The sequence below is a fragment of the Harpia harpyja genome, chromosome 9 (assembly GCF_026419915.1).
Source record: "Harpia harpyja isolate bHarHar1 chromosome 9, bHarHar1 primary haplotype, whole genome shotgun sequence".
Lineage (NCBI taxonomy): Eukaryota > Metazoa > Chordata > Aves > Accipitriformes > Accipitridae > Harpia > Harpia harpyja.
The window spans coordinates 45313767-45325855 of NC_068948.1; the positions used below are offsets into that span (position 1 = coordinate 45313767).

Consider the following 12089-nt stretch of genomic DNA (forward strand, 5'->3'; position numbering starts at 1 on the left):
GGGAAGCTATTTTTGATAAAACAAACAAATCTTTCCAGCTTTTCTAAAAATAGCCATTGCCCTTTTTTCTCCCCCTCCCTTCTCAGCTCGGGCTGCCTTAGAGACAGAAATCCGCCTCGAGCCATCCAGTTATTAATACCAGTAAACAAATCCTTATCTCCGATGCCTTGTTCTAGCGGGAACATGTGGGGGCGGGAGCCAACCGGCTGCCAGGAGCCCACGTCCCCATGTCCCCGCATCCCTGCTGCCTGCGCCCCAGCCCCGGTGGGGGGGACGCCGGTTGCAAAGCCCGGGCCGCGGCATGGTCCCACGCTGCTCCTCCTGCCTGGCTTCGGCTGGCAGATGCAGCCAAGGTGGCTGGTTTGGGTTTAAATCGGGGTTATTCCTTGTGCTGCTGCCACCTTCGCTGGCTTGAGCATCTTGTGGGATACAGAGGGGGATGTGATTGCCCTTCCAGGTGCTGAGGATGCTGCCTTCACCTCCTGCCCCTCAGCATCCCCATCTTTGCCTGCACACACTCCCCATGGCCTGGGGATCGGGGGGGTTTACGGCACAAGTTGGGCAGCTCCTTCCCCAGAGCAGCACATGGCAGAGGCTAAAAATTTTAATTTATGGGGTGACCAGGATTTCTGGAGGCTTTCTGCACAGGGAGAGACCCCACCAGGCACTGGGCGATGGATGGACAGAGTATTTCTCAGCAAGGAGTAAAAAGAGAAATACCTTTTATTACAGATAAAAGCCTCTTGTGTTTCTAAAGAGCAGAAGGCAGCCCCGCTACGGGACAGGCACGCGGGCGGGTACAAAGCGCTTGGTGCCAGGAACACGGAGCTGCTGCAGAGTCCTCGTCTTCCTCCTCCTCTTCCTCCTCCTCCTCCTCTTCCCGTGGCTCCCCGGAGGGAGCCGGAGGTCAGTAGCAGTGCGCGATGGTCTCCATGTTGAGGAAGCGGACGTGCATCTTGGTCTCGATGTCAATCCCCTGCCACATCTGCAAGGGGAAGGGGGTGAGCGGGGCCGGGGGCCAAACGCCCAGCTCCCTGCCACCACCCGGCACCCTCCTCCGGGGGAGACGAGCGGAGATGCCACCAACCTTAAGGAAGTCTTCGAAGGTGATGCCCTCATACACCTGGTCCGGCCCCTGTGCGCAGCAAGAGAGAAAACATTACAGCTGCCCCACGCCGATGGGGCAGGGGCCTCGGGGCACTGGGTGACCAGAGGATGGGTCCCTTGGGGCTGTGGGACACGTCTCCCATGGGCGCACAGCACTGGTCCTGCACTGTGCCCCACGGCGGGCCCAAAATTGGTTCCCAGAACCACTATGGCTGCAAGGGGCTGCCCTTTTTATAAGCACTAAAGCCCCACGCACTGAGGATCATGCTTTATGGGATGCTGCTTGCTTATCCCCCTTGGGCTCTTATAAGGGAAAAAAAAAAACAAAAACCAAAAACAACCCTGAAAGCTGCTGCCTGCAAAAAAATCTCCAGCCAAAGCAGCCTGGGGACAGGGAAGATGCGCTGGGCAGGATGGACACCTTCCAGCCCTGTTTTCGATACCATCTGTGTATCTCTGTGCCGCGGTAGAGCAAGGAACCGGCTCCCACCATTTGTCCCACACAGATGCTGGCTGCCTCCATCATGGCCCCGTCGGCGATGGACCGTGCCGACTCCTTCTCCAGGTGAGGGTTCCCCGACAGCAGCTCCTCCACCACCTACGAGGCAGCGGGTCAAAGCCGGGGCCGGGAATTCGGTGGTGATGGGGCAGGAGGGACCATACGTTACATTTCTATACTCCTGCAGCGTGATCTTCCCGTCGTGGTCCGAGTCATACATATGGAAGAGGACTGGGAGGGATGAGAGGAGCATGGCAGGGTCAGGGCAGCCCTTTCCCACCATTCCCACCCTTCCCTGGCCCTGGGCTTTGGGCGAGCCTCACATTTAAGTTTCTCTTTCCGGAAGCGATCGAGTTGCTCCTCGTCCATGTTCATCTCGATGGGTCTGAAGTAGGACATGATGGTCAGGAAGTCTTCGAAGTTTATCTCATCCGCCAGCCCATCCGACTCCTGCCGCAGGTTCCTGCCAAGAGCGGAGCCGTCAGTGACGGGCAGCCGGGACCATCCCAGCCGCCCGCTCCCGCCTGCCACAGAGCCTGGCGCGTCCCTCAGCAAAGCTTTAGGACAGGTTTTTCCCTAAGACTTAGCTTAAATGTCTGTAATTTTCACCTTGGTTCCATCCCAGCCTTTAGAGAGAACATCTTTGCTCAGCTACATCCCGCTTTCAGAGGATAAACCAATTACCCCGACCCTCCCCACAGTGCTGGGGATATTCTTACCGCTTGTCGAAAAAAGCATGGACGATTTTCCCCCTAATTGGGTTGAACTCCAGATCGGGGATGCTGTCAAAATTCTCCTTGCTGCAAAGGAAACAGACACAGCCCAAAGTGTGAGGGAGCTGCAGAGGAGGGAGATGCTGCGACAATCACCAAAGGGCTGGGGCAGAAGCCCCGACCCCATGCTTTCAAAGCAATCATGAAAAAAAAAAAAAAAGAGGTTTGGCATGAAAACCCCTGTTTGCCTCAATTCAGACTGAAAGCAAGCTGCGCTGCTGCATCAGGCTGTGCTTGGTGCAGCTACAGGGGAATTTTGTCCCCACTAATATGGGTCTTTGGGAAGCTCTGGGACGCAGTGGCTCAGGGCTGATACTGGGACCCTTTGCTCGGCTGCATGGTTTTTCAGAGTTTTCCCAGGAATAAGGTCCTGAATGGGGCTCGACGAGGCGAGGGAAGGAGCTTCTGCCATCCACCGTCCCGCTGCTGCCTCATGTTTGCTGCACAGACACCAGCTGGAACCTGTGCTGGTCTTTTGGTATCGACTTTTTATAAAGTAAATGAGCCAAGAAATAATCTCGGGGGGAGTGGAAGCAGAGGGCAGCTGGGCTCCCCAGCCCACGCTGGCTCCTCGCGTGGCTGGTGAAGCTGGTTGGATGTGCCAGAGCTTTTCCGAGAAAGCGGAGTCGTGGCTTTGGTGCACAATTGCCTGCAAAGATGCTGAGGGGGAAAAGGGCAACTGCAAACCCCACTGTCACTGCTGTGTAGGGACTTACTTCTCACTTTCCTCCCCAAAACTGTTTTTAAAGCTGGAGAAAAAATGGGATGCAGGAGCAACCCTGCTCTCAGGCCACTGCTTCACCACTCATTTTTCCTCATATTATTTGCAATGCCACACTGCAGAGAGCCAGCTCAGCACGGCCCTGGGATGACCGGCAAGGACACGTTCGTTCTCGCAGCCCGGGGAGCCGGGCACCCTGACTAGGCACCCTTCGCCAGCCCAGGGAAGGCGGGTGCCGCGGGTGATGCTCTGACCAGACCCCAGCAGGACAGGGATCGCCCCGGCAGTGGAAATGGAAGCGCCGTACCGGATCGTCAGCTGGTCCCGGCTCAGCTGCTTGAATCGTCGGTGCAAGTGCTCGATTTGTTCGGAGGTGACTGTTGGGGGAAAAGAGAGAGGTGATGGGGAGGGGGGTGAGCTCCCTGGGCACAAGGCAGCTCCCAGGGGACCTCAGGACACCCATTTGCAGAGCTCGAGTCCTGCCCAGGGACACAAGGAGTCTGGCAGGCACCAAAACCTGCCGCAAAGCTTGTTCCCTGGGAGAGGGACACCACCAAAGCCCACCCTGTCCGGCAATAGCCAAAAGGCTGCCTGCTCCGCATCGTTCCCGCAGCGGGGTACAGCCTTGGGCACTTTTTGGCAGTTTTTCCCCATCCCTGTTTCCCTTTGGTGGCTCTATGCAGCCCTGCAAGGTCCATCTCACTGTGTCGGCCCCTGTGTGCTCTGTCCCTTGCTTGCTGCGGGGGGGGGGACAGGGTGACGCCAAGGGCTGGTTTATCCCCAGTCCCTGTCTGCAGAAACTCCCCTGGCCCAGCCTGCATGGCATGGCACGGCAGGATCCCACCTCCTCCAGTTCAGGATCCTAGGTAGCAGACCCTTCAAACAGGCTTGAGCATTTAATTTGGGGTTTGTTGGCGCAGTGGGCAGGAGTTGTGCCCCGGCAGCACATCTCAACCTGCCCCGGGGCATCTCTACTTGCAGCCGGGAGGTTCATGTCCTCATGTCCGCAGCCATGCTGGGTGACAGAAAATAACACTAAAAAAACCAAAAAGAAAACCCCACAGCTGACAGCAGCCACCTGTGCTTTGCTGGGGGAAGGAAAGGCTGAACATGGAGGAGAAGCATCAGCACCCAAAAAAGCAAAGCCAGGCTTTGAAATAGCTGCTGCTGCTCGTGGGGAGCCGGGGCACCGGGAAGCCCCGACCCATTGGGGCAGGCGGCTGTGCCCACCGCAGCATCAGCCTGGGGTAGGGACTGGGATGCCCACCAACCTTGCCTTGAGCCCCACGAGCGCTGAAGTTACGGCATCTTTTCACCTCCTTAACCCCATGACACAGATTTTTTTTTTTCCCCAGCTATTCTCTACAGGCCATAACCAAGCTCTCCAAACCCCTGAAGACACGCAGAGCCTGACTCTCTCGTGCAAATATTGACAGTAGCCATTCCCAGGAGCCAGGGAAGCGGCTTTTAGCTCTGTTTGCTCGAGCTGGTGGCGTCTGTCCGGGCGCCAGCTGGACCCGAACGCTCGCTGCGGCCCCGGCCGGAGCCGAGCACGGAGCAGGGCTGCGCCGGCGGCTGGTCGTCAGCCTTTCCCGGTGGCGCGGAGAAAGATAAAAGCATGTTAAAGTATAATTGAGGGATTGCAAATGGTTAACTGCTGCGGCTGAAAAAGACAAGGGGTCAATGCTGAGCTTGGGTGCTTGCTGGCTGGCTCCCTCTCTCTCTTTTATTATGTTTAAATAATGTCCTTCGCTCCGTTTCTGACTGTTGTTTCACAGCCTTGGAATAGAAACTGTATTGATCAGTAAGGCTGAGCATTTACAGACCTTTATTAATGGACTGGAAAACCCATCTGTGCTTGTTGCTGGGGCTCTGTGCCTGCCCAGGATCTCTACACACGCTGGCAGCCACCAGCCTCTTTGCAGGATGAGGCCATTTAAGCCCCCCCGGATGGGCTTTAGGGGGTCTCCCCTGTGAACCCACTGACTCTCAGGTGGTGATCACCACCGATTTACCTATATGATGTTTTTTTTTTTCTCTAACTCCTCTCTGGTGCTCTGCTGCTGTCCACACACACACACGGAAACTTTCTCTGGACTTTGCTTTCCAATTTAGGCCATGGAGAAGTGACCTTTCACTTTCTCCCTTGACAACACCACCGTCACCATGGGAGCAGCTGGGCCACCAAGCCTTCAACATCTGGGACGTGGTTGTACACCAACATCTTTGATGTCTCAGAAAAATGTCCCAAACACCGACATGTCAAAAAAATGGGGTCACTGGCTGGATGCTCACGGTCGGTCCAGCCCCGCTCTGCATCCAGCCCACAGCTGCAAGGCAAAAAAGACGGCTCTTCCCCCCCCTCCTTCCCCAAACCCAGGTCTTCCTTGCCCGGCCCCCCAAGCTGCAGCGCAGGGCTGCGGTGCAGGCAGGTCTCTGAGGACTGCACCGTCCTGCAAAGGCCAGCAGCGCTCGGCTGCTTTCCAAAAAAAAAGCTGCACCTGCACAAAGGGCAAAGGCTTTCCTGTGAGAAGGACTGGCTCAAGGGCAGGAGAGCCTGCTCCTATCACTGAGAAACATCCTCAGCACTCTGATGCTGCAGGCCCGTGTCCAAGCATGGCAACCTATGCTTATAGGGGAAAAAAAAAAAAGTATTTAAACTGAAGGGTGCTGGGTTTGCTGTTTCCCAGCCTGCAGCAGTTTGTGCTGCTCAAGCAAAGAGCATCTCCCAGGGAAGAGATGCGCTAGAGGGGCTCAGCCCCGCGCTGCCTTCCCTGTGCCGTGTTTTGTCTCGCTGGACCAGCCTGGGTGCAGGAGAAGATCACATCATCCCGAGAAGAGCCACTGCAGCACCTGGCAGATGCCTCTGCTGCAGCTTCGTGATCAAGCACGCGGCAGCAGGGACGGGAACGGGCCCCGACGGCCCCGAGCAGAGAGCTCTGGGTGACCCTGTGGCTTTTGGGGTTTAAAGCAGTGGGGGAGAAGGTGAAGAAACAGGCCATGAGTGCATCCTCGGGACCCGCAGGGATCCCTGCCCTGTCCCTGCTCCTCCCAAGGGTGACTGTGATGACCTCCATGAGGTTGTACCGCAGCAGCGAGTCTGTGAAAAAAAACCACACTTGCATTCCCTAGGTTTTTCTAGCAGCAGGCACAGCACGGTGGGAGCCCATGCACCCTGGTTGGGGCACAGGGTCATCACACTCCCCTTCCCCCACCCCTGACCTCTGGTTTCGATGAGACTTTTTGGGGTGTTTCCTTTGTAAACCCTCCTCCGGGACTGATTCCCAGGGGCACTCGGGCGTGAGGCAGGTGCCTCCCACGGGCAGATGCCAAAGGCCCACGGGTAGCACTGCCTGCGCGGGAGCTGCCTGCTGCAGGCAGCACCGATGCGATGGGATCCCCAGGCCAAGGTGTTCTCCAAAACATCCTCCCACCCTGGGCTGCCATGCTCGCAACCCGGGGGGGGGTCCCCAGGCTCCTGCCTGCAGGGAGGGCTGTTCACCCCGGGGTGCTGTGGTGCTCAGCCCTCCCTGGAGGAGGAGGAGAGGGGAGGAAGGGCGATGTGCCCATAGGACCCATAGCAGGGCCGAAGAGAGTTGCTGGACCTTCTCAGCCCCGGCACATCCTTTGGCTGTGGGCAGAGTTGCCTTCCTCCACCCCTCGCTCCATCACATTCTGCTCTCAGTACGGCAGGAGCATCCCGATCTCTGTCCCCAGAGCTGGCCACATCCTGGGGCATCCCGGAGGGATGACACATCCCAGGAGGAACACGACCACCTTGTCCTACGTACCGAGTCCTGCTTGCAGCTCTAGGCCACGTCCCTGCTGCAAACCACCCCCCCGCCGGGCGTTACGCACCGTACCAGCCCCCAGAGCATCACCGGACGGACGGCAGCGGAGCCGGTGGCTCCCGGGCAAAACAGTGACGTGGGGACGATTTCTTGCACCAGCAGCGTGGGTGGGCAAAAGCGCTGCTGGAGCTCACACGTGTGCACGCTTGACACCCCGGCTGGGTGACACCGGGGGTGCATCCCTGTGGGTGACATGGCTGCATCCCCCCCCCCCCAAAATCTCCTTCATCCCTCCATCCCCCGGTGACATTCCTGCATCCCTCCCCGGGTGACATGTCCCCTGCGGGGCCGGACAGCCAAGGTAGCCCCGGGGACCCGCGTGGTACTTACAGCCGGTCCTGTCGGCCAGCTCCCGCATCTCGGCGGGCACGGAGTGCGCGGAGCCCATGCCGGGCCGGGCCGTGCCGGGAGGCGGCGCGCCGAGGGCCGCTGCACCGGGATCCGCCGCCGCCGCCGCTTATAAAGGCGGGCGCGGCAAGGAGGGAGGCGGCGGCCGCGGGGCTCCCCCGGGTCCCTGAGCTCCCCGCCGCCGCGCCGTCGTTAGGTTCCAGAGTTAACAGCCTCCCCCCCCCACCACCCCCCCCCCCCCCCGCGGGCCGGCGTGGATAGGACCCACCTCGGTGAGGGGGGGGGGGGGGTTCCCCTGATGGGCTGGTAGAATTTGAAGCCCCCGGCCTTGCCCACTCGTGGCAGGAGAAGGGCAGGGACCGGCCCCCATGCCCCCCCACTCCCTGCCCAGCCTGGCTGCAGGCACTGGGGTCGGGGGGGGTCGCCCACCGTGGCAGGAACCGCAGGTCCTTCAGCTTCCCCCATCCCTGGCTCTGCCCAGAGCCACACAGGGAGCTGGGAAGAGAGAAAGGGGGATAGACAGAGGGGTGACAGCAGCCCCCCCAAAAGAGAGAAACCCAGCCCTCCTTAGGGGGCAGAGGCACCGGCTGTGACCCCAGGCGGTGCAGGGCCAGCAGGCAGGGAGAGGCAGAAGCAGGCAGGCAGGTTTGGCAGGGCCCGGTGCAGAGGTGGGGGTTTCTGTCACCATCTCCCTCGCTGCCAGACCGGGCTCCAGCACTGGCAGCGACACGTCAGCCTCCCACGAGCGCAGGGGAAGAGCAAACCGCTTTGAAGAGACAACGCCGTGGTTTTAAGACGGGCAGGCAGCTCAGAAAGCACAGCACGCTGTGGCAGGAGGTAGCAAGCCAGTGTGGTTTATTTTTTTTTTAAAGCCAAATATAAACAGGAAATGAACCAGATCATTTCCAGCCTCTAGCTGCACCAGATCCAATAAAATACCTGTTTAAAAAAAAAAAAAAAAAAAAAAGAGAAAGGACAGACAGATGTCCCCATCCTGCAACCTCAGCTGTCAATGTCAGAGGGACCCTGAGGCTCAGGAGTCCTCAGCCTCCAGGCCTGGGGCAGACAATTTTTCATCTAGTATGTCTTTTCGCCCAGCCCAGGCATCCCCAGCCAAAAGGAGGAGGGTAGGAGAGAGGGGTAACACACGCACCGCTCTGCCCTTGCCCACGCAGCCAGTCCCTGTGTCCTCGTGTGGGGGAAAAGCCACCAGCCAGGCAGGCAGGACTGCTGGAGCTGTGACATCCCTTGGAGATGCTCAACCCTGAGCAACGTGGTACAAAGCTGAAGGTGGCCTGGAAGGGATCAGAAGACCCTCAGGGGCCCTCCTCCAGCCCGAAGTCATCTTTTCCTCCCCTTGCCCTCCTCTGCTCAGCGGCAGAGGCCCAGAGGATGCAGCTCTCTGCCATCCAAAGGCAGGGCTGGCTGGTGCATAGGGCCCAGGGGCCTCCATTTTTCCCTGTAAAGGTTGGTGACAAACCGCCGCGGTTTGTCACAGAGGCCACCCAGCCAGCCCTCAGCTCTGGGGGCTGTCAGGGCACTCCGCAGTGTCCCCCCGCCCTGGCCCTGTGTGTCAGGATGGGTCCAGAGGGGTGGGAAAGGCTTCCCAAGAGGATGCAGCACCATTAGCCGTCCCTCCCCTGCCCCAGGGAACGCACCTTGCTGGTGGAGGGCCCTGAGCAGCTCTTCAGCCTCTCTCCCAAGCAGCAGCACATCAAGACATCATCCTGTAAGGGAGGACAACCCCCCCCCAGGAGGCTGCTGCCCACAGCCCTCGCTCCCTGCTAAGGGAAGTCTGGGAATAGCACTACCTTTATAACCTACCGGACCCACTGGCACCACTCAAAACCAGCCCACAACTGCTGCTCAGCTCTCTGTGTCATTTTCCTAACGATCCGGACAGCGATTACTACTTGCTTCCTGCCCGCTCTTTCCCACCCTCTGCATTTTTTTCTTCACCCTCCAGAAAGCCATTTTAATGTGATAGCACCCTGGGTGTTCTGCGGCTGCTTATTGGGACAGCAGCTCTGTGAAGTCAGACAAGAGAAGGGTTGCAATTCCACCTCCTCCAGAAAGGAAAACATCCCTTTTCCCAAGTGAACTCCGCACAGATACGACAAGACAAATGGCGATGTATATGCATATGTATCATCTTTAACATAGGTACATTCACGCAGACCCAGACATTACTCACGGACACAAGGAACTTTTGGGATCCACTGCTGTCTTCTGGGGGAAATGGTGACTGCAAAGACGCCTGTGCTGCCAGGAGAGAAGAAGGGGTCAGAAGACCCGCTTGATGCATAGGCGAACACCTCATGCGTGACCTCCATCAACCCAAAGAGGCACTTCCCGGCTGTGCTGGACCTCGGATGCTCAGCCTGTGGGAACTGATGTGCATTTCAAGAGGTTGCTCAAGCAGGGATAGAGAGGTAGCCTGGTGGGTTTTTTTCCAGTTTTCCCTGGCCACCCTGGATGCTTGGGCTGAGGCCTCCCACAGCTGCAAATACTTACGTGGGAATTCCTCCTCACCAAGACCAAAGACTCAACCCATAGCATGCAACACAGCCTACCCCTACCCTACGGCCAGCGGCAGGACAGAACGAGGCAAGGGGCATGCCTAACCAAACAGGAACAAAAAGGGGGAGCCTTTACACACCATTTCCTTTGGTTTTGCCTGAAGTCCCAAAATGGGACTTGGACCCTGTGCTGATGTTGTGCGGTGCCTATTGAAATGCCTCCAGTCTTTTCCGAATTTGGCACATACAGGGCTGTGTCGGCACTGCTGGACGACACCAACACCCACATAACCAGGCACTGACACAGTCTGCACAGCAGGGTAGGCAGGTAGACCTGTCCTGAGAGCACAGTTTCTCTACAAAATGTTTGCTGAAGTGACGAGAGGTTTTAGTTACAGGGCTGGCTGGGTTGCCTTGTGTATGCAAGTCACTTGCAGTACATCTGTCCCCTATTGCACAGTAACGCTCCCCTTTTGCACCCCATGCAAAAACGGAAATCGTTAAGAGTCTGTGGGTGGGGGAAGCGAGCGTGAACCTCGTGAGGAGCAGCTCCCACGCTTCCTCCTTGTCCAGACTCTCTTCAGAGTACAAACACAGGGTGGCCCCAGACAGATGGGTATAACAACGGGCTCTGCCAGCTACTCTGGGACTCCCATCTTAAAGTACACAGCATGTTTTCAAGTGGGTTAGATACGCACTGTCCAGCACCAGTTTTCAGAGAAACTTTGGGCAGCTTTTTGTTGACTCCTGTGGCTTTTTTATGGCACAATTCTACCTCGCATTGAGGCAGCACCTCTCGCTGAGGACTCCTATAAGCTTGGTATGTGGCAATTCCCTTGATGCACTTGAGAGGGGCAAGGTGTGAACAGACTGCCCGTTTGGCAGAGGGGAGCATAAAGCCCCAGGAAACTCACTGATATCTATGCTGTTGCAGAGCTAGCCTCAAAGCTGAGGCTGGGAATGGGGAGTCCAAGCCCTGCTGCTGCATGTCTTTTCTCAGCTACCAGCATCAACCTTGTGACTCAACAGACCCATTCCCAACCTCACATCCCTGCTAGGAATCTTTTGGGATCTGCTTTCAACCCTCAAAAAGGGTTGGAGGGTTGGGGTCTACTCCAACTCTCAAAAACAAGAGACGGATTTTTAAGATTTTTGCCTAATGATTCCCTACCCTGCTTTCAGTTGGATCCGTTCTGCTTCCATAGAAATTCTTCAGCTCCTTCCCTCCCTCCAAGTTCATTTCAGTACAGACTTCTTTAAAGACATAGGTCTACTTGGAGTAGAGCACCTTCACCATTCCTCAGCACTAACCACACAGGGCTCTTCTCCCTAAAGCACCAAGATTCCTGCACACCACCACCACTCTGCTGGCAAAAGAGCTGGGCTTTCAATATTTATTTCTCATATTTAATCAGTGCTCAATATTTCAATAGGATGGCATGCAGTTCAAGCATTCTTTTAAGAGAAGGGCTGTGTGATTTCACGTGGCGATACCTGAAGTGCTATAATAGACTAAGAGCATCCACCTAACTCTACAGGGCACAGTACCTAATTCTCATCTCTGACATAACTACTGTATTGCAACTGGACAGTGACAGGAGACACTAGTGGCAGCTAGTCTATAGACTTTGCTTCGGAAACCACAAAGATACACAGGCTCTGTGTATGCACAAACACTGTGTCACTCTGCACCCCATAATACCTGAACCCAGAGGAAAACCTTTTCTGCAGTGGTCCTGTCTGGGCCTTTAAGTCATCTTGAAATTGATGTGCCTTGAGCTGCTAAAGCTCTTCCCTCTGGGCAGCAGAGCATGCACTCCCGCAAAATCCATTCTCTTTTGGCAAAAAGGAAGAAGGCCTTGAGCTGCAGGAATTAACATCTCTCTTCCATACACGGTTTGGCTGACTCCAGGGTTGGCTAGTTTCCAGCCACGATCCCACTGTATTGCATAAATACCTATAGATTGGAGATGGCAGCGAGTAGAAGCTCCCCATACATCAAAGTCATTCTGGCACTGACCTCAAGGCTTCCATGAAACAGTGCCACGAGGTTCAAAATCGTCCTGGGAGCACTCGCGGCTGTGCTGCAGATCCCACCTTGGACATACAAGATGAACAGACCAAAAAACAAGGTAAGAACATGGACTGGGTGTGTTTAGCAGGCATGGAAAAGGGCTAGCAGCTCATCTTCTGCATTAGGAGAGTTTGTATTGTCAGCAAGGTAGCCAACTGGACCTCAGTGTCACCACTGTGCTTGCCACCCCTGGAAGC

General features: G+C 56.7%; 1 protein-coding gene and 2 long non-coding RNA genes across 6 annotated transcripts; all 3 read right to left on the reverse strand.

The window, feature by feature from the left end:
* Positions 1 to 705: 705 nt before the first annotated feature.
* TESC (tescalcin) lies at positions 706 to 11514 on the reverse strand. 4 transcript variants are annotated; one of them, XM_052795767.1, is made up of 9 exons: positions 9832 to 11514; positions 9494 to 9689; positions 3408 to 3477; positions 2326 to 2406; positions 1930 to 2069; positions 1776 to 1837; positions 1598 to 1705; positions 1088 to 1135; positions 706 to 985 (listed from the first exon to the last, which is right to left on the reverse strand). In XM_052795767.1, the coding sequence occupies exons 1-9, from the start codon at positions 9856 to 9858 to the stop codon at positions 908 to 910; spliced, it is 810 nt and encodes a 269-aa protein (XP_052651727.1). In that variant the 5' UTR covers positions 9859 to 11514; the 3' UTR covers positions 706 to 907. The 4 variants fall into 4 exon arrangements, with proteins under 4 accessions (XP_052651727.1, XP_052651728.1, XP_052651726.1 ...); XM_052795768.1 differs by lacking the exons at positions 9494 to 9689; positions 9832 to 11514 and adding an exon at positions 7282 to 7406; XM_052795766.1 differs by lacking the exons at positions 706 to 985; positions 1088 to 1135 and having other exon boundaries at positions 1142 to 1705.
* On the reverse strand, positions 4179 to 7265 carry LOC128145529 (uncharacterized). Its single transcript, XR_008236504.1, has 2 exons — positions 6959 to 7265; positions 4179 to 6200 (listed from the first exon to the last, which is right to left on the reverse strand). It is a non-coding gene; the product is annotated as an uncharacterized LOC128145529 (long non-coding RNA).
* LOC128145530 (uncharacterized) lies at positions 8130 to 9117 on the reverse strand. Its single transcript, XR_008236505.1, has 2 exons — positions 8958 to 9117; positions 8130 to 8594 (listed from the first exon to the last, which is right to left on the reverse strand). It is a non-coding gene; the product is annotated as an uncharacterized LOC128145530 (long non-coding RNA).
* Positions 11515 to 12089: the final 575 nt, after the last annotated feature.

Coding starts and splice junctions, on each gene's coding strand:
- TESC (XM_052795765.1), bottom strand. CDS start 9,858: ATGCTATGGGTTGAGTCTTTGGTCTTG. Junction 9,690..9,831: donor GGGTTGAGTCTTTGGTCTTG/GTGAGGAGGAAT, acceptor AATGCACATCAG/TTCCCACAGGCTGAGCATCC. Junction 3,478..9,493: donor CCCAAAAGTTCCTTGTGTCC/GTGAGTAATGTC, acceptor TTCCCCCAACAG/TCACCTCCGAACAAATCGAG.